The sequence below is a fragment of the Scyliorhinus canicula genome, chromosome 17 (genome assembly GCF_902713615.1).
Source record: "Scyliorhinus canicula chromosome 17, sScyCan1.1, whole genome shotgun sequence".
Lineage (NCBI taxonomy): Eukaryota > Metazoa > Chordata > Chondrichthyes > Carcharhiniformes > Scyliorhinidae > Scyliorhinus > Scyliorhinus canicula.
The window spans coordinates 66,206,548-66,229,753 of record NC_052162.1 but is presented as its reverse complement, the minus strand read 5'-3'; the positions used below and the strand labels follow the sequence as shown (position 1 = coordinate 66,229,753).

The 23,206-nt window shown below is 47.9% G+C and overlaps 1 protein-coding gene across 6 annotated transcripts in view; it reads right to left on the bottom strand.

Moving 5' to 3' along the window:
- dacha (dachshund a) overlaps positions 1-23,206 on the bottom strand; it is a 468,304-nt gene that overhangs the window by 186,525 nt on the left and 258,573 nt on the right. For 5 of the 6 annotated variants that reach the window (XM_038774441.1, XM_038774442.1, XM_038774448.1 and 2 more), the window contains one exon: positions 10,991-11,122. The exons of the other annotated variant lie outside the window; for it this stretch is intronic. In XM_038774441.1, coding sequence (XP_038630369.1) covers positions 10,991-11,122 — 132 coding nt within the window. The remainder of the gene's footprint in view (positions 1-10,990; positions 11,123-23,206) is intronic. 6 annotated transcript variants of the gene reach the window in all.

Below are 23,206 nucleotides of genomic sequence, written 5' to 3'. Positions count from 1 at the left end.
TTCATAGTCGGGAACCCGGTGCTTCCAGGGGTGGTAGGAGCGGGATACTCCACAATAGTAACCTCCGACCCTGCTCCATACTACTTGGATGTGAGGTTAGAGCCGGGCCCACATGGATGAGCCGTTCTGTGAAAGAATGTCACAAGCCATCGATGGATATGTAACCTGCAACCACAGGCGGTAATAAGGGGGAAGATGCCATACAGGGCACACAGGAACAGGAAGGAGAGGGCGGCTAAGCAACAGTTGATCAACTCCATATTGGAGGTGTATAGACTGCACTCCATGGTTCCTGGAGAGGAAAAAGTTAAAAATAGAATTTGGCCTGCTGTCCACCAGGGAAAGCAGTTCACCAACTCCACCAGACCTTTTCTGAACATGGAGACAAGGCCAGCCGTCTGCTGGCTCACCAGATGAGAAAGCAGGCAACCATGAGGGAAATAGCGCAGGTGAAAGACAGGAGCGACAAGCTACTCACAGTGTCAGACAAGATCAATGAGGCCTTTGTGACTTTCTACTGGGAGCTGTACACCTCCGAGCCCCTGGAGAGGGCCTCGAAGATAAAACAATTCCTCGACGGACGGGACATATTAAATGTGGGGGAGGGAAAGAAACAGGGACTGGACGCGTCACAAGAACTGGGGAAGTCACAGAGAATATCAACTCCATGCAGTCGGGCTGGGTGGCACGGTGGCACAGTGGTTAGCACTGCTGCCTACGGTGCTGAGGACCCGGGTTCGAAACCGGCTCCGGGTCACTGTCCAGGTGGAATTTGCACATTCTCCCCGTGTCTGCATGGGATTCACCCCCACAACCCAAAGATGTGCAGGTTAGGTGGATTGGCCACGCTAAATTACCCCTTAATTGGAAAAAATAATAATTGGGTGGTCTAAATTTTTTTACAGACTCCATGCAATCTGGCAAGACACCGGGTCTGGACCGATTCCCACTGGACTTCTACAAAAGATTTGCAACAGCCCTGGCCCCGCACCTGCAGGAGATGTTCAATGGGTCACTATCGAGAGGGACCTGTCACCAGGCTGGCACAGGTCTCAATTACTGATCCCTAAAAAAGACAAAGATCAGATGGAGCACAGGTCATACAGACCCACCTCACTCCTAACCACTGATGCTAAAGGTCTGGCAAAGGCAGGCCCTAGCAAGGCAACTGGAGAGTTGTGTGCCAGAGGTAGTGGCAGATCAGACGGGCTTTGTCAAGGCAGACAACTAACGGCGAACATCAGGCACCTGCTGAACGTGATCTTGAGCCCATGCTAGAAGTGACCATATCCGTGGAAGTTTGACTTAGCTGAAGCAAGATTTCTCATGGAGGTACTGGAACGGTTTGGGTTTGGGCCAGGGTTCAGCTCGTGGCTGAAACTACTGCACAGCACTCCCATGGCGAGTGTATGGATGAATGCCACCAGCTCTGAATACTTCCGGTTGCACAGAGGCATGAGGCAGGGATGCCTGCTGTCTCTGCTGCTATTTGTACTGGCAATTGAGCCACTGGCAATCGCCCTTACAGAGGTGAAGGGGTAAAGAGGCATCCAAAGGGGAAATAGCAAGCACAGAGTCTCAATCTATGCGGATGACCTGCTCCTCTGCCTCTCAAACCTCCTTGCCAGCATGGGAGGCCCCACTCTCATTTCCCCCAGCCAAGTACTCAAGAAGCCCAATTCTGATGACCACTTAGAAACCACTTTGGTCTAGTCACAATGTTCACCATGGCCCCCCATCTGCAAGAACCATAAATTCACCCCTCCTTTAAAAGGTGGAGACAGGACGAAGGGGTACTGAGAGTAGAGGACCTGTTTGGGTAGGCATGGAGATAGGGGAAGGACTGTGGATCGAAGCATTGCACAGGGCGAACACCACCTCCTCATGAGCAGGGCTGTGCCTAACGCAATTAAAGGTAGTGAACAGGGCGCACTTAAGTACATAAGAACATAAGAACTAGGAGCAGGAGTAAGCCATCTGGCCCCTCGAGCCTGCTCCGCCATTCAATTAGATCATGGCTGATCTTTTGTGGACTCAGCTCCACTTTCGGCCCGATCACCATAACCCTTAATCCCTTTATTCTTCAAAAAACTATCTATCTTTACCTTAAAAACATTTAATGAAGGAGCCTCAACTGCTTCACTGGGCAAGGAATTCCACAGATTCACAACCCTTTGGGTGAAGAAGTTCCTCCTAAACTCATGCATGAGTGGGTTCTTCCTGGAGGTGGAGGACAAATGTGAAGAGTGCCAGGGAGGCCCAGCCAACCACACCTACATGTTCGGGTCAGGCCCTCATCTTGTCGTGTACTGGACAGCCTTTTTCGAGGCCATGTCCAAGGTTGTGGGGGTGAGGGTGAGGGTGGAGCCATGCCCTCTGGTGCCGGTCTTCGGGGTAGCGAAAACTCTTTGATCGCCTGCTGGCAACTCATGCTGTGCTGGAGATCAGCATCACCACTCAAAGCCGCAGACTGGCTGTTCTACTTAGCAGAATTCCTTAAATTAGAAAAAAATAATATTTGCCATTTGAGGATGGGAAGAAGGCTTCCAAAACATGCGCCGACTATTCACCGCCTATTCCAAGACTTGTTGCGGCCAGCAACAAAGTGGAGTGGGGGGAGTAGGGGAGGACGGGGAGGACCGAAACGGACGGAGAAAAGAAAGGGGGATGGGGAGGGGGGGGGGGGGGGGGGGCGGCGTGGTGGCAGGGAGGATGGAGGCGGGGGAGAGGGGGGGGACATCAAGCAAAACACAAGCCAAGCAGGGAGTCAGAAGGGACAAGTAGAGGGGACGCACAACAGCAACAGCAAGGCACACCCAGCTGACGCCAATCCCACCCATGTACATAATTAAAACAGTACGGTTGCAGAAAACGTCCACCGGCGGCACAAAAATAGGGGCCCCACACCTGAACATATATTAGTCTTGGATGTACACCTGTTTGCACGTGTATTTTTTCCTTTTCCTATACCCATTTTTGTAGATTCCTCTTTACTGTTGTGTGATATTCCTGTCGAATGTTATTACACAGAAATGTAAAACCAATCAAAATATATTTTGAAAATAATTTTATGCAAAGTCCCTGTAGGTGTGTGAAAGTGTACATCCTTAATGGACAATTCATTGGCATTACTAACTGCAATGGGTATGATATGCGTTTATTTCTATTTGTTAATCATAACTGAAGTTGAATGACTAAAATCCTTTCTCCTTGATCGAGCTAAGTAATTGCGATCCTCAATAGGTTAACCTGGCTGCAAATTTACCATCTGACCCGCATACACAGCTCATTCTTGGGCTCTGCTTGTGCCCTGTAGAATCCAGTGAATTTATATTGATCTGGTGCCTCCAAAATGCTCTTCATTGTTTGATGCTAACCAGTGAGCATAAAATAAAACATCAGATTTATAACAGGTTAACTCACTACAGATTACAAAATGTGCTCCTACTTTCCACCCATTTATTCAGCTTGATTTTTTACTTTAAATAAACGTATTATCATTGGATAAGATTGTCTAAAGCCATACTCCGCAAACCACGGGAGCACAGTGGTTAGCACCGTTGCCTCGCAATGCCATGGACGCGGCTTTGATTCCCGGCTTGGGTCACTGTTTGTGCGGAGTCTGCACGTTCTCGTGTCTGTGTGAGTGTCCTCCGGGTGCTCTGGTTTCCTCCCATAAGTCCTGAAAGGCGTGCTTGTTAGGTGGATTAGACATTCTGAATTCTCCCTCAGTGAACCCTACCAGGCGCTGTAGTGTGGCGACTAGGGGATTTTCACAGTAACTTAATTGCACTGTTAATGTAAGCCTACTTGTGACACTAATAAAAAAAAATTAAACCCCATGATTATCCACTGCAAGTGCAACACTTAACTGGAGGCTTTGTTTTATTGCAATAAAGGCAACTGAGGTGTAATAAAATTATAACTGGAAGTGTTTAATTTGCTCCTCTTGCAAACAGCAAAAAAACTCCACCATTGTGTGTCTCTGAAAATAATTTGAGATTGCTTATGCAATCTGTTTCCAACCAAACTCCGATAAAGAACATTGTTAGGGTGACGATGAGATATGGAACTTTACACCTAGCTCTGTACTTACGGCAGGTGGCAGGATCAATGAACTAACTATTTTGTGTAAACTTGCACACCAGTCTGAATGCTTTATGGATTACAAAGCACAGGCAGCAATAAATTGAAAGCAATTTACTAAAACAATAAAGCATGATATTTTGAATTTGGAGTATAGCAGAATTATAACAGGTTGTTGGTCATCAGGGAATGGCAGTGCAGAATCATGCAGAATCCATTAAATAAAGATCAAGACTACTACAGTTGAAGTAAAAACTACTCAAGGTTGAGTTTCCTCGTCAATCCATTGAACACTCAAACAGATACTGTTCAATGAGCTGCACTGTTTAACACAAAGGAGGATGATCTGTAACTGATGGTGAAATTAATCAAAATAGTAGGTTTGAGAATTATTGGAATAATTTGTACTTGGTGCTCAGAATATATCAGATAATATAAAGTATTAACCATTTTCCTGATGCTGTAATTCATTAACCTGGATGGTGCTTGAAGTCAAAAGCTGAAACCGGGAAGATGTCTGGTTCCCATTTTTGCATGGCGATGGAGATCTTGTAGGTTTTTAGTTTCCAATTATCAATACTATTTGCATTATGCTACTATGGGCACGATCTACCAGCCACCCTGCGTCGTAAAAGCAGTGTCACCTGCGTAAAAGCAGTGTGCCGTGGCGCAACGTGGTCAATAAATGACAGGAGACCTCGAGATCTACCCGGCTCGCCATGCCTTGCAGGATCTAATGCAATCTCGCGATAAGTCGTGATGTGAAGCTCGCCCATTGTGGGCGAGATCTCTTTTTGACAAATCGCCATATTAAAGCGAGACAGCTAGTCTCACTCTAACATGCAGTTCTCTGACATAACCAAGGCGTTGGTAGCTTCGCCTTGAAGACCTCCGGCGAGTACCGTTCAGTACTGGTTCTCTACAAACGGGGACTTGATGGAACGGCACTCGTGGCAGTCTCCCAGGGGACTGGAGGATCCCAGTTGCATGCCCTCTGGGCAGGGTGATACCCTGGCACTGCTGGTGCCACCTGGTCAGCCTGGCACTGCCAGCCTGGTACTACCAGCATGACACCCTGACAGTGCCACCAGGGTGCCAGACTGGCAATGCCAAGGTGCCAAGCTGGCATTTCTTGATCGGGCGGGGGGTGCCCTGTGCAGGTGTGAGAGTGGCCTGGGGACCACCTTACAGTGAGTTGGTCTTGGAGATAGTTCGACGGTCACATAGGGGGCTCGAGAGAACAGGACGCCATTTAAAAATGGTGTCCCGATCTCTCCCTGTACTGAGGAGTTTTGGCGAATGGGGCTCCTGCAGTGCAGGGAACAGGACTATTTCCCTACTGAGGCCCCGGTTCTAACTGGAATCACTTTAGTGTTGTGTTTCTCGGCACAGCGAGCGCTCGCTTTGGGACATAGTTCCCATTTGGTTCAATCAGTCCCCATATTGCTATATCACATTAAATTTAGCCTTAATTCAGTGCTACTCAATGCAAAATCAACTTACATCTTATTTAGTGTGGCAAGTGAGAATTGATTCTAGTCCTACCAAGTCCACCATTTGCCAGACTATGATACATTGAAAATTTGCGTTCTACCACCTTTCTCTTGAAAGCAGTTGTGTTCAGCAATCAGGTTGGCAAGTTCCACTTGCCATTCATCACTTGAACCTCCCCATGACTGGCTCACATTCCGGCACAACAGTTTGTCCTCTTACACACTTTGCTGCAAAGGGATGCAGTTAAGAAATTAAGCCCAAAACAACTGGTGTGAGCGCACATGTACTAATACGTGTCTGCGAATATGTGGAATTTCTTTCTCATTTTCAACTTTCCCCAGGATTTTATGGAAATACATATTTGCTCATGTATATCTTTGCATACTTTACACATGGCTTTTACAAAACTTAAGTGTTGACGCCAACTGAGAATTTCTGGACTTTTACGTGGACGACTGAAAAACCGGCGCTGCACCTTGATTGATCCCGTTACCGTTGAGGGGCTAGCAACAGTGCTGCATGAAAGAGACTTGATTCCACTGAAAAATGATGTGGGATACGCCGGGTCCCTGATCAACACCCGGGAGGCTGACAAGCTGCAGCCGCACATTACATTACAGTCCCCCCACACACTTATCCCAACCAAAAAGATGACACTGGTTGTGCTGGAGCACGCCCATGCAGCTGATGGGCAGCCGTGGCCAGAGGGCACTCAGGGGAGTTCCCTGGGGGGCACACCTAAGGTACCCGTGGCACTAGGTTAAAAGTGGCTGTCAGCGGTGTGCGCGGCTGCATGCCTGCCTTGCCAGCTGCGGCAATGGTGTTCTTTGTCCGTCCACCCTGACCCCACAGCCCACCTCCTGGCCAACCCTGACTACTCCCCTCAGCCCTGGCAGAAGCCCCTGGCCAGTGCCACAACTGTCAGCACACTATGGCCATGTTAGACACTTTCTGTACCCGCTCCCTCTCCTTCAGCAGCCGCCATGCCGGTTTCACGATTTTGAAAAGCAGAAGTGAACCACGCCATCGTCAGCCCATCGGAGGCGGAGAATCGCGGAAGCCTCGGCGGGTACCGGGTCGGGCCCGCTAATGACATGCAAACGGCGCTTACTGTACATGCTGAGTGAAACGCATTGATGCCATTTTCGAGGTAAGGGGAATCGCGATTTGGCGTTAAATTGGTACGTCCTGCAATTTTGGTGTCGGAAGCTATTCTCTTCCAAATTGCATTTTCCGATTTCGCCGTCGGCTATTGGAGAATCCCGCCTCTTATGGATGCAATTCCTTTTGCACCTCAGGAAGGCCCAATACCCGCAAGGGGGTCACTTTCAGGGTTTTACCGGAGAGAGCAACCGTTTATATTGTATTTTAAGGAATTGGTCACTGTTAGCTGTTATAGGGGGAGGGCAGCAATGGGGGTGGGGGTTGGTTTACTAGGTTAATGCTTTTGTTTTTTCAGTTTATTGGTGTGTTTGGATTTTTTGTACTTTTTGTATTTTTTTTACTATAAAATGACAAAAGTTTAATAAAAATCTATATTTTTAAAATGAATGCAATGCTGGGGCTGGTTTAGCTCAATCAGCTAAATCGCTGGCTTTTAAAGCAGAACAAGCAGGTCAGCAGCACGGTTCGATTCCTGTACCAGCCTCCCCGGACAGGCGCCGGAATGTGGCGACTAGGGGCTTTTCACAGTAACTTCATTGAAGCCTACTCGTGACAATAAGCGATTTTCATTTTTCATTTCATGCTGTTTGCATTATTTTATGCAGTGGAGCAGTGCTGTAACAGGTAAGTATTTTTGATAGTGATAGCTTTCTTCAGCCAATTCCTATGCAGTAGACGATAGAGTACCACAAGGCAGCCCAGTGGGTGTAGCCGCTTAGGCAGCAGCAGGCATTTTTCTCCACCTGTCAGCTTGGAATAGTTAAGCTCTAAAATCAATAGCAGCTAATTAGAATGTGCCTTCCACATAACTGTACAGTAGTTTACTTAAATATATATGTTTAATGGTACATGAGTGAAGACAGAAGGAATGGTTTGTATTCTACCAGGCTTTAGCCCCATGAAAAAACTTTTGTTGTAAACTGCTTACTACCTGCCAAATGCAGCAGTACTTTACCTTATTCAATGATGGAGTGACACAAATGATGCATCAATATTCCCACTGTCACCAAGATTATTTGTTTTTCAATTTAATCAGATCCTCACAATTAAAATTTGTTTGAAAATCCCATATTTATTCATTCCAAATCTCCTCAATGTCCACATCTCTCCCGTTTTCAGTTCTTACAATGTCTATTCTGCTTTCTTTACACGATGACTGCACACTGTTTTCTCCTGAATCTCCGGTATCTATCCACTGTCTCCCTTTTTGCTCATTTGACAGCCTTTACAATATATGCAGGCCGGGATTCTCTGATCCTGCACCGGGTCGGAGCATCGGCTGGGGGGGCGGGGGAGGGGGGGCGCGAATCCCGGCATGCCACTCCGACGAAGGGCCGCCGATTATCTGGCGACCGGAGAATCGGTGGCAATCGTGCCGGGGCGGTCACTGCGGCGCTGGTTGGGGGCCGTTGAAAGCGCCACCCCCCCCCCCCCCCAGCGATTCTCCACACTTGACCGGCATCGTTTACGTATAGTCCTACCCGGCGGGACCTCGCCGTTAAAGCTGCGGGGGGGGGGGGGGGGGGGGGGGGGGGACACGACCCGACTCCAGGGGGGCCTCCACGGTGGCCAGGCAACCGATCGGTGGGCGGGCTCATTCCAGAGGGGTGCCTATGTTCCTCCATGCTGTGCCCCTGTAGGGCTCCGCCATGTTGCCGTGGGGTTGGGGAGGATGCGTGATGGAGAGGGTGCGTGCCGGGGAGAGAGGGGGGTTGGGGAGGGTGCGTGCCGGGGAGGAGGGGGGGGGGGGGGTTGGGAAGGATGCCTGCCAGGGAGGTGAGGGGGGGGGGTGGCCGGGGAGGGCAAGTGATGAAGAGGGTGCGTGCCGGGGAGGAGAGGGGGGTTTGGAGAGGCGCGTGCCGGGGAGGAGGGGGCGAGGGAGGAGTTGGAGAGGGTGCGTGCCAGGGAGGAGAGGGGGGGTGGGCTGGGGAGGGCGAGTGATGGAGAGGGTGTGTGTCGGGGAGGGGGGGGGGGGTGTCCGCCTGCCATGTGCTAGCTGGCAACAGTCGCGACCGTGCAGCCCATGGCACCTGGCTGCGGGAGTGGGGGGTGGGGAGTATGGGCAATGGTGACATGTCGTCTATCCCCCCCACCCCTGCAGGCCGTTATGTTTGGTCATCATCTAGCGATGTTGGCCGCCATGACGGGAGCCGCACTTCTACATGTTGCCCTTGGGGGAACTGGAACAGGAGTGTGCCAGGGAGGCGGCGTAAGCTGCCGCAGAGGAACGTGCCGCAGGGAGGCAGGTGGCAGCCGTCCAGGCTGGAGGGCCGGCCGCATGACCGGACGAGGAGGAGGAGGAGGAGGAGGTGGTGGTGGTGGTGTCACGGCGATGGAGACTCCCGAGGAGGCCCCGCTCGTCGTACCAGGACCTCACGGACTGGCATGTAGGAGGAAACTCTGGATGAGCCGGGAAACCGTAGCACGGCTGCCACCTGTTGGCACACCTGGCACCGCGTGGCACTGGGGGAGGACACCCTCTCCCTATGGCCATCAAGGTTACAGTGACCCTGAATGTCTATGCCACGGCGTCATTCCAGTTGCCGAGTGGGGACCTGTCCGGCATCTCGCAGGCATCGGTGCACTGGTTTCCGTGCAGTGACAGGCGCCCTGCATGCCATTGCATGGATTGGAGCTTCGCAACAGGTTGGCAGCCTGCCAATTCCCTTTTTCCCTCAATGCTCATTCTCCGCCCAATTGGAATACCCGATCGGAGCAGCGTTGAATGGAGAATCCACTCCATTGTATTCAAAATATTTACTAATTTATCAATATTGTTTTGTGGTAAATACATTTTAGACATTGAACTGCTAACTGTTTATTTGATTCAGTCACTCTTTATTCTGTGACTGTTAAACCCAGTTAGTGGAAATGCTAAATAACCATGAGTCTGGTGTAAAGAATCTTGAACCATCAATTAATATTTTTAAATATTCATTTTTGACTAGCATCTTTTACATATCCTTTTGTGCCTAAATACATCTGCACATCAGTGAAAATTAGTTGTTGACTCTTTAGCTAGTAGACAGTCCATCAATTTGGTTCATCCAATAGTAAGTGGTTAATCCAATAGTTTGTCATTGTTACTCAATATTTCCTTGTGGAGACACAACTGCTGGAAGTTTTTCAAGAACAAAGTGACATATCGGATCGTGAGGCTCAATCAATATTCTGTAATCACACTGCCCGACCTCATTCTTTTGATGTTTGGATCAATTAAAACACACAGACATTGACGAGATGTGGGCCCAAAATTTGCCTGTGAGCGTGAGTTGGATTTTTCCCCTCACTCTTCAGTTCCAATTATTTTTGTTCTGCAAATTGCTGGATGTGTGAGTGACAACGGTAAGATGATGGTAGCAAAATGTCTAGAACCTTAGTGAATGAATCATGTGACCAAGTTAACCGAAGACATTTAAGGATTAAGAAAGAAAAAAGAAAACGTCAGAGAAGAAAAGAGAGTGAAAAAAGACAGCAAAAGACATAAAAGGGGGAATAAAGAAATGAAATGAAAATCACTTGTCACAAGTAGGCTTCAAATGAAGTTACTGTGAAAAGCCCCGAGTCGCCACATTCCGGCACCTGTTCGGGGAGGCTGGTACAGGAATTGAACCGTGCGATTGGATTAACATATAGAAAAAGAGACCAAAAGGAAAAGGAAGGAAGACATTTTTAGGAATTAATGTTTAAAGAAATCTCGAGGAACAATTTTTATTACGTGCCAGAGTGAGAATCCACAGTTTTGTCTGTTCTCTTTCTGGGCCTCCAAGGTTGATTGACATGTCAGGACCATAAATTATCCTTGGTGTTATATGATAAAAAAGCAGCCCTATCTATTTGCAATGAGTTCCATTCATACTTATATTTTTAAGTTCAGCAATTTCATGAGACCCATGGGGAGGTTGACTACAAGCTCCTGGATTTGAAAGGTTAAGAGTGGAACTGAACAAATCATTCAGCATTCTGGCAATTTGCCTTGTATCTCTTCGTTGCCGCAAATATCTGTGTTGTTCTTTAATACACTAATAGCAGAAAATGCCATGAGCTTGAGTTCACTTTTGCAGCAGATTTGCAAAGTAGTAGATTTTGTGGGGGGTGGGGGTTGGATACAGCTGCCATGGTGACACTGTTATATGAAGGCAGTGTTGTAACATTGACAAAATTGTGCAAAATATCTGATGAGAACTATTCACGGCAAACTAACTCAAAATGACTTATGTCTTATACTTACAGACTGGGAACTCACCTGTGCTAGAATTCAGTTCTTCATTCTCAGACTCAGTGCCATTTTGACTACCATTACCATGGAGATTATTCATTGTTGCAAGTTTCAGCTTTTGTAACTTCATCGCTTCAGCCATAGCTGCAGCAGTTAAACCTAGCAAACAAATGATTAAGATAACATGTCACTATTTAAAAGACACTGATTCTATTGTAGTGTGGAAGATTGTCAAAATATATTGCACCGGGAAGTGATAAGTGCCATCCACTTGCGAGTTAATAATGAAATGCTATGTGGAAGATGTAAAACTGCATTTAATATTCTAACAGTTTTAAGTTTATGTGTTGCAGTTTATGTGCACATCAATGCAAAAACTATGGTGTAATTCATTGAACCAGACCAACAATCTAACTCCTAAATCCTTGGACAATGTATAATATAGGTTCATCCTAAAGCATTCTATTACCAATTAGAAAACACAAGTTAAAATGCATGTCTTCTCTGACTATCATATCCACCCGTCTCTAAAACCAGTTTCATCATTTTTATTCTGGTTCTTGGGCGTGGGGCAAAACTATATGGATGGAAAATGAGGGGCATTCCACACTACTCCGTTAAGTAAAGAAGAGCATTGATTGTGTCCATGACCATTTACTCGATCATCACATAGTTTTGTAGTGAGGAGAAAATAGAAATACTTTATAGTTTTTTTTCCCCAAATAAAATTAATGAGATGAAAGATTTCTGATGAAGTCACAATTGAAGATTTGACTCCTAGGGTCAATTCTACTTTAGTCATAAAATAAGTGGGATAAATTCACTATTCTCTCTTCCCCATTGCATCTATTGGAGAAGAACCTGTAAAAACGATGGGCTGGATTCTCCGGCCGAGCCCGCGCGGCTACCGGAAATTCCTGCCCGAGGTGAATGGACCTTTGCATGTTCCCCATACCGCCCATGGCGATCTTGCGGCAGACGCAGCAGAAGGGGAATGCTTGAATGAAGTACAGTGAACTGTTTCATAATAAAGTATTAATGATTATATCATGATGCACTTAGAAGGAATAACAAGGAATGAATATGGTGTGTGTCGAACAATTAACTGGTCATAATTAACAAATATTAATTATTAAATCCAATAGTTCCCAAAACAAGAATTGTAAACAACTTTGGAGATTAGGCAGACACCAAGGGTGGGATTCTCCAACCCCCCCCACTGGGTCGGAGAATCGCGAGAGGGCGGCGTGAATCCCACCCCCACTCGCTGGCTTTCCCATCCCAGGCTTAGTCAGAGAGCAGTAGAAAGGCAACAGAAACTCTACTCCACACCCACCCTTCTGATCACATGGCCTCCTCCTGCCTCCAAACTCACTCATACGGGGGTATTAAAGAACGCACTCTTTTCCTCCACCGCCCCGCAAGATTAATCCTCCATGTCTTACGGGGCGCCGCGTAAATGACGTCCCTGCGCATGCGCGGTTGCCGTCCTCCCCGCGGACGACCCACAAGACGTGGAGGATTGATCTTGCGGGGGGGCGGAGGAAAAGAGTGCGTCCTTTTGAGACGCCGGCCCACCGATTGGTGGGCACCAATCGTGGGCCAGACTCCTACTGAGCGCTCCCCTGGTGCTCGATCCTCTCCCCCCCCCTCCCCCCGCCCCACAGGCCGCACACGCAGCGTTCGTCAGCTGTTCACGCCGGCAGCCACCAGGTGTGGTTGGCGCCGGCGTGAACCCATCAGATTGGGCAGGCCGCTCGGCCCATCCAGGCCGGAGAATCGGCGCTCGCCTGCTACAAACGGCGAGCAGCGATTCTCCGAGCAGCCTGTTGTGAATCCCGGCGCCCCGTTTGGGGGTGGGGGGGTGGGAGAATCACCCCCTTGATTCATCCACCCAGCGTGGGGGTCGGAGAATTGCGTCCCACGTTCCTGAATTTCAACACCCGTCATGGGTGACGTCACAAGGTTCACACCTACAAAGGGCGAGAATCTTATTTTAAGGGATTTGGATTCATTTAAATATCATTCCCAGCTCCCAAATCCCCCCCCCCCCCCCCCCCCCCCCCCCCCCCCGCTATGTGATTCCTCCTCATTGAATATTCAAACCTTGTTGAATTGGCAAGGCTTACAACAGCTTTTTAAAATAAGATTCAGTCAAGCGGATCCCTCTAGAAGCACAAAGGTGGGTAGTACTAGGAGCCAGTGCTGGCAGTCACTGGGAGGTGGGGTTCTAGTTATGTTTGACGGAGGGGGACGAGAACGCGGGCATTGAGGGCGAAACCTGCAAGCATGGGAGAAGCAGGCACTGAGGGGGGTATCACCGGCAATACTTTGTGGCGGTGGAGGGTGGGCGGAGGGGGGAGATCCTTTGTGGGGGGTGGGAGTTCCCTTGATGATTGTCCAGGAGCGGGTGGGGTGAGACTCCGATGATTGTCCAAGGATGAGGGGGCCCCAATTCCTCTGTGGTGGTTGGGGGGGAGAGTTCCATTTCAGTGCTGATCAGAACACCCTTTAAAGATAACCTCCCGATCACTGTGGAGACAGGTGCTTGCTCTATCAAGCCCCCCCCCCACCAACGTGGCCACATAAACCACACCCAATCATTGGACTGTGTAGCTGGAGAGCTACACTCTGGTTTCCAATCTGAGCCTGACACATTGGTAAAATATGGTAAGCGTCTGCCCTATATTTTAAAACCACTTCATTGGCTATAAAGCACTTTGAGATGAATGATGAATGGTGCTATATAAATGCAAGTCTTTCTTGTAGCTCTTAGATTTTAAAATTACACCTGGGCCGGGATTCTCTCCTACCTGACGAGGCGGGGGTCCCGGCGTGAACCACTCCGGCGCCGGGCCGCCCCAAAGCTTTAGGGGCCAAGCCCTCACATTGAGGGGCTTGGCCCACGCCAGAGTGGTTCCCGCTCTGCCGGTTGGTGTGAACGGCCTTTGGCGCCACGCCAGCCAGGGCCGAAAGGACTTCGCCGGTTGCTGACGTCATCCGGCGCATGCGCAGGGAAGGGGGGTCTCTTCCGCCTCCGCCATAGTGAAGACCATGGCGAAGGCGGAAGAAAAAGAGTGCCCTCACGGCACAGGCCCGCCCGCCGATTGGTGGGCCTTGATCACGAGCCAGGACACCGTGGGGGCAACTCCCGGGGTCAGATCAACCCGCGCCCCCCGCAGGACCCTGGCGCCCGCCTGCGCCGCCTACTCCTGCCGGTAAGGTAGGTGGTTTGATCCACGCCAGTGGGAGAGGGTTTACAGCGGTGGGACTTCAGCCCATTGCAGGCCGGACAATCGCCGCAGGGGGCCCGCCGACCAGCGCGGCGCGATTCCCGCCCCCCGCTGAATTTCTGGCGGCGGAGAATTTGGGACACGGCGAAGGCGGGAATGACAGTGGCCCCGGGCGATTCTCCGACCCGGCGGGGGGTCGGAGAATCCCGCCCCTGATGTCAAAAAGAAAGATTTTTCAAAAATATAATTTTAAATTAGGCATGGCATTTTTTCTTTTTGTTTTTTGAGCAGAGGTTAAATGTAAAAATCTCTATTAAATGTTGGAAATAAGTTCATGAGCAACATTAAATAGAAAGGACTGGTTAATATTCTAGGTGTAGGTCCTTCATCAGAAGTGGGAACATTTATCGTTCTTTACTCCTTATAGATGCCGATGCACCGTGCAGCCCTTTGAAATTTCCTTTCAACTTTCCAACATTTGCAGTATTATCTTTATTTATCAAAACATTTGACATGAACTATGAATTCAATGTTTTTCATTTGATGATTGGCCAAATTTACTCTAGGTTTCTTGCATGGTAATTTGTCAAACTAACTGCTCATCCACCATGGAAATGAAAACCAATTGATAGCATATTACTTTAGCTCCTACAGGCTCTCAGTATCTGAAAATTAATATAAACCTTTGTTCCTTGTTCCAGCATTTAACAAATTGTCCACTTGGACAGGTAACTGGGTGGATGTGTACAATGACGGGTAATATTTTTTTAAGTCTTAAACATTAACTTATGTTAATGATTTGTTTGGAGTTTTGATATTTTTAATGGAAGTTGCAAGAGTACTGACATTGCAACTGATGGCTTGTCTATTATACTCAACCACCACAGCAATGTGTAATCTCAACACAAGTTTATTAATTATTTAAAAATTATATTTATATCCATTTACTTAATATTTGCACTGTAAAGTTCTGATAAATATCCATCCCCTTGCAAAAAAATGTTGGCCTTGGATTAAACTGACAAAAAGGTCACTTTAATTACTTTCCACAGGAGTCTATTTAATCATTCATTCAATAATTCAATGTAAGCAAAAAACAAAGACAACTTCTACAAAAGCACATTGTACACGAAAGTGATTAGACTTCCAAAGTATGTTGCTATCTGTAGGTGAGATTTGGCAAACATTGTAGTGTGGACAAAGTAGCGATTTTCCATTATGATGCTGAGTAAAGTGCTGCTGCATTTGACAGGTGGTGTCATGGTTCCCTTTATGCCCACTGATTTTGATGCACATTTGTCCCAGTCTACTTGCATCTAACTCATAAATCCAATTATGATCAAGAACAATATCCTGCGGATGTTGTGAATCTGAAATGACCAGAGAGGATGCTGGAATATTCAATGGGTCTGGCAGCATCTGTGGAGAGGATAACAGGGAGTTGGTGTTTCAGATTAACCACCAGTTCTGATGAAAAGTCATCAACCTGAAACACTAACTCTATTTCTCTCTTCCCAGATGCTGCCAGACCTGCTGGGTATCTCCAGTGCTTTGTTTTATCATCAAGGCCAAGGATATGGTATGGTCAATGGTGGCAGATTTCCATTGTTGTGGGGGACAAACATGCACCACAAGAAAGTAACACCAGGGCACACAGAGGGAACTACAGATTAATGGGTGCGACGTTGGAGGCAATACTGGTTGAGTGAGGTGGATTAGAGGAGAGCTGCCATGGTCCCACAGCAAGGGCTAGGAGACCCTCAAGCTCCACCCTCGGAAGGGAATGGGAGCAGGTGACCAGGGTGGTCAAGACCCCATAGTCTGAAACTGAGAAGCTGGCAGTAGTGCCAGTCTAATGATCTCATATGAGTGGTCAATGCCAGAGTGAACGCCTCTTCAGAGCACATCTCCCACCCAGCACTCCACCACCCACTCACACTGTTCACTGCACCAGACCTTCATCACTCCTTGGCACTCAGGACTCTCACCTTGGGCAGCACGGTGGCACAATGGTTAGCATTGCTGCCTCACAGCACAAGGGACTCGGATTCAATTCCGACCTTGGGAGACTGTGTGGAGTTTGCACGTTCTCCCCGTGCCTGTGTGGATTTCATCCGGGTGCTCCGGTTTCCTCCCACAATCCAAAGATGTGCAGGTTCGGTAGATTGACCATGATAAATTGCTTCTAAGTGTCCAAAAGATTAGGCTGGGTTAGGGGATAGGGTGCAAACCTAGGTAGTGTGCTCTTTCCAAGGGATTCTATGATTCTAACATCCAGAAGTGCAACTTTACTCTCACATGCCTACCAATGCTGTCAGCATCACACTCCTCTCCCAATACATCTGCATACTTGTAGCTTTGACAAGCACATCATCCAAACTCGGTGCAGCACAATCACAGGCATTCTTCCCTCTATCTTGCAAGACAAAGTGATACGTACCCGCAGGGAACAAAGCAGAACTGGTAGGAAACAAAGACACCTGCATCAACTGAGCACTATGAAAGAGATGGTGGAACTGGCTGTGGCAGGGCCCACAGCATCCAATGGGTATTAAGAACATTGAGGAAGATCGCATCTTCGCGCCATCCTGCTATCTCGTATGATGAACAGGTTGCTTCCCACCCCACACACATTCTCTCACAGCAACCCCCTTCTGATTTCCTACTTTAAGACACCCACCAAACTGCGGCCCGCACATCCACAGTAGCCCAAGAAGAAGGAGAGAAAGGAAAAAGCTCAGCACTGATGAAGAGGCCCTGTCACTTGACCTAACACTCGCAACCACCAGCCACTGCACAGACCTTTGAAGCTTAGAACTGGGATCAGAAAATCGGTGAGCCACCAGACATGAGTGAGCTGCAACTAAGCCAGGATGAAAGGTGGCCGAGGTGGTAGACAGTAGTGCAGCAGAGGACTCAGGCGAAGACTATGATGGGGGCGACAAGGAGGTCAGCATTGAATGGAAATGCTCACCAACAAGTTGGTTGCATTGATTGGTCTGCCAGGCAGTGTTCTGCCACTGTCAAGGAGCATGGAATAGTCCAGCTCCAACTTAAAAGGGTGCATGAAGTGGGGTGCTCCCTCTCTGCGGCCTCTATTCCATCTCCCTAACATGTGGTACATCCAGAGGCACTACACCTGCTAACCCCAAACTTGTGGCAGTCTTACGTGTGGACAGGCCACCTACTCCTCTGCCAACCCCTGTGAGGATGCAGCAAAACTCTCTGTCAAATGCACCAGAATATCCCCCAAAACACTGCACAGTAATTTTGGACACTTAACAGCAGCAAAGATAATTAAGCTGCAATCAAGGTTCCCAGTCCTCCAGGGTCTACCTTGCAGCTTCATGCTTCATTTTTCTGTACTCTATTACACAGGCTTTGGCAAGACTTGGCCAACTTTGGTATCCTGGCATTATCAGCCTGTGTGATTTCAGTATAGCATTGTTTCCTTGTGCTCAGGCACATTCGGGGAGACAGCTATGTCTGCTCATGTCAGTGATAAATGCAATGCCCTGTAGCACTGCCTGCTCGTCCAATGGGAAGCAAGGCAAGTCTGATGTAGCGCCCTTAAAAGTGGCATTAATGCCAATGAATGTTTCACCTAATCTATCACATGGGATGGATCTGGTATCCATTTACTTTGGGCTGGGTTCCATTTTGTGCACATAGGAATATGTGGTTTACAGGATATTTAAACATTAACGGTGACTATTAAGCATATAATTATAACTGTATAAACCTTAAAATGTTTAAGCGGGATGTAACAAAACTCCTTAAAATAAACACCTTCATTTTTATGAATGGTTTCCTCGGTTGTGGTGAGGGTGAAGCCATGCCCAATAGTGCAATCTTCGGGGTATCGGAGCAGCCCGAACTACACATGGGGAAGGGGGGCTAACACCCTTGCTTTCGCTTCCCTAATTGCACGCCAGAGAATCCTGCTCGGCTGGCGATCGGCAGCACCACCCACAGCAGACTGGCTCGCTGACCTTTCGGAATTTCTCCACCTGGAGATGATTAAGTATGCCATCCGAGGATCGAAGGAAGGCTTCCTGGATACTTGGGGGGCAGTTTGTCGACCTGTTCCAAAACCTGTTCGAGGCCAGCAACAAGGAGTAGGTTAAGAATAAAAAAAACAAGATAGACGAGGAATCAAAGGACTGCGCCACCCGGGGTGGGGGGGGGGGGGGGGGGGGGGGAGGGGGGGGGGGGTAGACGGAAGGAAGGTGGGGAGACCACAAGAGAAGGGGAGGGGGGGAGGGGGGGTTACCCCACTTTTCCCTGTAAATAAAAATAAAACACAACTGAAGCCAATGGGGAGGGGGGGGGGGGGGGGGGGGGGGAGCGGGGGGGAACTATATACTGATCCAGAGGATGGCAAAATGTATATAGTGTCAATTAAATGAAGGGCAAAATAAACCTCTGTACAATAAAGTATATTAGCACAGATAAGAAAAATGTGATGTACATATACAGTTGTTTATAAATATGAGAAATGCCAATAAAAAGATTTTTTTTAAATGAATGGTTTCCTCAAAAACACAGCAGGATTTTCAGATAAATGCTAAATTTATATATGGTTCACCTTGCAGCTGAAAAGTGACCCAGTAACCTAGTAGTAAGAGGTCAAAGGCTGAGTGGTATTTGCAATTGAACATTATTGAGTTGAAGCCATTCAAGGCTTTGTTGACTCCAGTCCAGGAAGGGTCAAGTAGAAATAAGTGCCTCAGGAACATTATTCAACCTCAATGGAGCTCATACTGGACTTGCCAACCCTCTGCAATACAATCGGATTCTCCAGAAGTTGAAGATTAGTCTCCTCAGACACTGCAGTTGAGCAACTTCTGAGAAAAATTTTGTAGTAAAGAGTTTTTGTCAAATTTCTCATAAAACTTTTTTTATTACTTTTAAAGTATATTGGGTAGGGAAATGGAAAGTCAAGTGATCAAACCTAAAGGAACGTATGCAACCATAATTGGTAACCCTACCTCTCAGAAACGTCTGCATCATGGATCTCGCAGGTCTTAGCTGGAGGGAGCTGCATTGACACAGTAGATGCATGGGAGGCGGAGCAAGTATCGGGCCGACAAACAGAAGAGCAAAATGTAGTGGTATATATCAAGTGGAATGTCGTTTGAAATGAAGACACACGTTTTAAGGGCACAGATTATTATTTTCCTTTATGGTGCATATTTAACGAAGAACAATTTCTTATGTCCTACTTTATTGGACCAAAAGTAGCGCATCAAATGCCTGCTGTCTGATTTACTCCTTACAGCTCAGCATTTTGTGAGTGCAAAGCTTCTGCAGATCAGAGACAGCCATTTGTTTTATCTGTCAGTTCACTTAACCAACTGTGATGTCATGAGAGTCTCTAAATCCTTTGAGGACTGTGGTATTTCAGTCTCCAGGCCATAAATTGTAAAGTTTCCATCTATTCACAATATTCTAAGAATAAATTCATGCTGTTTGGTTCTGCACCAAACTATGTTGAAACATTTATTACAGCAAAGACTTGGAAAATTTACATGTGTAAAATCCTTGCAAATATTAAATAAATGAATTGAGCATTTTGAAAGCTGAATAGATCTATCACTGCTCAACGGATTAAACCCTTGGAGAGTGACAAGACACTTGGACAACACATGGGATGTTTGGTCTCTCTGGCCTATGTAATAACACAAGACTTTTACATGTAATATTGTCAAGGTACAAAATATAGAATAACAGATGGTTGGGAATGCAATACAAAGGTGCATGTGGCCCCAAGAGATTACATTTGCCTTCGTAATTCATCTCCCTGCCATCTGTTATTTTTAAATCTTTCTTTCCCTAAGTAAGCCAGGCAGCAGCCAAGTTTAGTGGTCTGCAGAATTGAAAACAGAGGACCATGTGTAATTATAAAGCACACAAATACAAAATGACTATGTTGGAAAAATATATGACAAGAAGATTGTGCAAGCACTTAGAGTGCCCTTGTCAGCCATTGTATATCCTTATGCATTACAATTCTAACTATACGCTGATCTCATCGATGTTCTTTCACCTACCTCAGGACAATAAAGGGCTGGTTTAGCACACTGGGCTAAATCGCTGGCTTTTAAAGCAGACCCAGGCAGGCCAGCAGCACGGTTCAATTCCTGCTCCAGCCTCCCCGAACAGGCGCTGGAATGTGGCAACTAGGGGCTTTTCACAGTAACTTCATTGAAGCCTACTTGTGACAATAAGCGATTTTCATTTCATTTCATTTTCAATAAACACATATTGCTCCAGTGTAAATGTTTCTTCCTCCAACATCAGTTCCCATTTGCCACCTCTCGGTGACATTGTTAGTTTAGCAATTATTTCTAAAACCAACTCTCGCACTGTAGAATCACACTTACTGGTAAAATGAAAAATTCACTTTGCATGGGACCAACTTTATACCACTGAGCTGGCCAAGATTTAAACATGTACCCCAGCGATGAAGAGACAGTGGGCTGGATTCTTTGCCGCCTGCAGTTTGTAGTGGAGTACCCGATGCACCAGAGACTCCAACGTCGGGGGAAAAATACGGGAATGGCCCCTTCCCGATGCTCTGGTCCACCCACTGCCGTCAAGATCGAAGATCACACCCCAAGCCAGAGGGAGGTTGTAAATGGGCCATTAAGACCCATTTGTATCCCATTAACGGGCTGGGCACCATATTCTCTGGGGCCTCATGAATCTCCGGTCCTCTGAGCCAGGAATCACGTGGCTGAGAATTGGTGAAGGTCTTGACAAGCTTGGCCCTGATGCGGTTGCCCTCCGGTGGGCCAAGGGAGTAACTCATGAAGGGATTTGACCTTAAAGTCCATTGGAGAACTATCCTCCACAATTCAAGAACTGCCCACCCCAACAATACCCCCCAACTTCCCCCACACCAGAGACCCACTAATTAAAGAAACCTCCCCAGAGACCCCCTAAATAAAGAGATCCCCCAGAGACCCTCTAAATAAAGACCCCTCGGAGACTCCCTAAATAAAGACTCACCCCCTGAGCCCCCAAAATAGAGACCTCTCAGAAGTCTCTTAAATAGAGACCCCTCGAGACCGCTCCTCAGAAATCCCTAAGTAAAGAGACCCCCTAATTAAAGGGACCCCTCATAGATACCCCCCCCAGAGGCCCCCTAAATAAAGAGATCCACCCCCGAGACCCCTGTCTGGATGCTCCCAGAAAAGAAACCCCTGCCTAGCAGCTAGAGAGCAGTCCAGACAGTGGCAGTGAAAGAAATCCCCTCTTTAAAACCTGTGCAATACGCCTGTTGGCTCAGGCACAGGAAGCAGCACCTGCCAATTCCTGGAAAGAGAAAAACAATCAGCTGGGTTTAAACTCCCTCAGCTAATTGGTCTGCAAGCCATTCATTAATTTGCTTTGATATTGATTTTCAAGGCTGTGATTGGCAGCTTCTGCGCATAAGCAGCTGTCAACATTGTTCCATTCATCTCCCTTCAGGCTTCAATGACTTTGAAGTAGTCAGCTGTGAAACTAATCACAATGTTTATAAACATCAAGCTTTGATTGACAGTTCCTGGACCACATCAAACAGAGTTAAGTGCTTTCTGTTAGTTTCACTGCTGACTACTTCAAAGTAACTCAATAGTGAAGGGGGGTGTCGGCCTGATAGTGGGACTCCCTAGGGAATCTCTCACAATCCTTGCCACACATAAATTTGCATGACTAAGGTTTGGGAATCATTTCCTGAGTTACGCTCCCAGGGTGAGCGCAAATCAGGTGCAATTCAACTCTGGGGGAAGAATGTAGGTTGCAATCAAACTGAAAAGTTTCTGAGTGTAATTTGTGGTGGGTTCTGCTAGGAGTTTCCTGTCGTCTCTGCTGGTGAGTTCCCCAAGGCTATCTAACAACGCTTCATCACTTTTTTGGGCTCTGGGGAGTTTCACACCAGTTTAGCCAACACTTAAGTGTGTGCGATCTACCAGCCACAACGTGCCCAAAAGCAGCAATGTAGCCTGTAAATGATGGGAAACTATGCTCCTGGGATCTACCTAGCTCACGAGATTTAACACGATCTTGCAAGATGTGGGCGGGATCACTTTTTGGATAAATCTGTATATTAGAGCGAAACAGCTAGTGTCACTCTATTATGAATTTTCCTGAGGTAACCGAGGCTTGGGATCTAACCCCTTCATCTTGAAGACACTGCTGGTGCCACTCGGATCCCCGGCACTGCCAGCCTGGCACTTTGGCAGAGCCACCTGGGTACCAACCTGGCACTGCCAAGATACCCAGGTGGTGCTGTCAGCTTGCAGGGGCACTGCCAGGATGCCAGGCTGGCAGTGCCATATTTCCAGGCTGGCATTTTCCATGTGGAGTCAATCTCCACATGGTGCTGGGGACCCCCTTATAGTGAGTTGGGCTTGAGGGGGTTCAGGGGTCACGTCGGAAGTTCGAGAGATCGGGACGCTATTTAAAGATGGCGTCTTGATCTCTCGCTGCACTGAGGAGCTCCATCAGTGTGCCTCAATGCAGAAAACAGAGCTGACACTGCGCACTCTTGCACTGACACCCTGGCGCCCAGGTAGTGCTCCTGCCAGCATGGCAGTGTCACCCGGGCGATATGGCAGTGCCAGTCTGGCAGTGCCAAGGTGTCCACATTCAAGGGGATGGCCAGGGGCCACTCTGCACAATCCCTGGCCACCCAGGGGTCTCTGATGGCCTGGGAGACCCCCCGGGTGCCATTCCGCCTGGTCCATATTTCGTGGATCAATACTTGAATGGCGCCTGACTGCGGCCTCCCTGGGGAGGCTTACCTAAGCAGGTTTAAACCCTACTTAGGCATGTGCCATTTGGTCATGCCCAATTTGGGCAGCGTTCTGATTCTGATGCCTACCGAGATCTGGGTTGATGGTGTGAGGCATAAAGGCTGCCAGGAAGCCTGCGTGAGACGCCTCCCGCGATCCAGCAGCCATGACGTGCTCGAGTGCAATGCAGCCGATAGATCAAGTCCATAGGGCGCGATTCTCCGCTG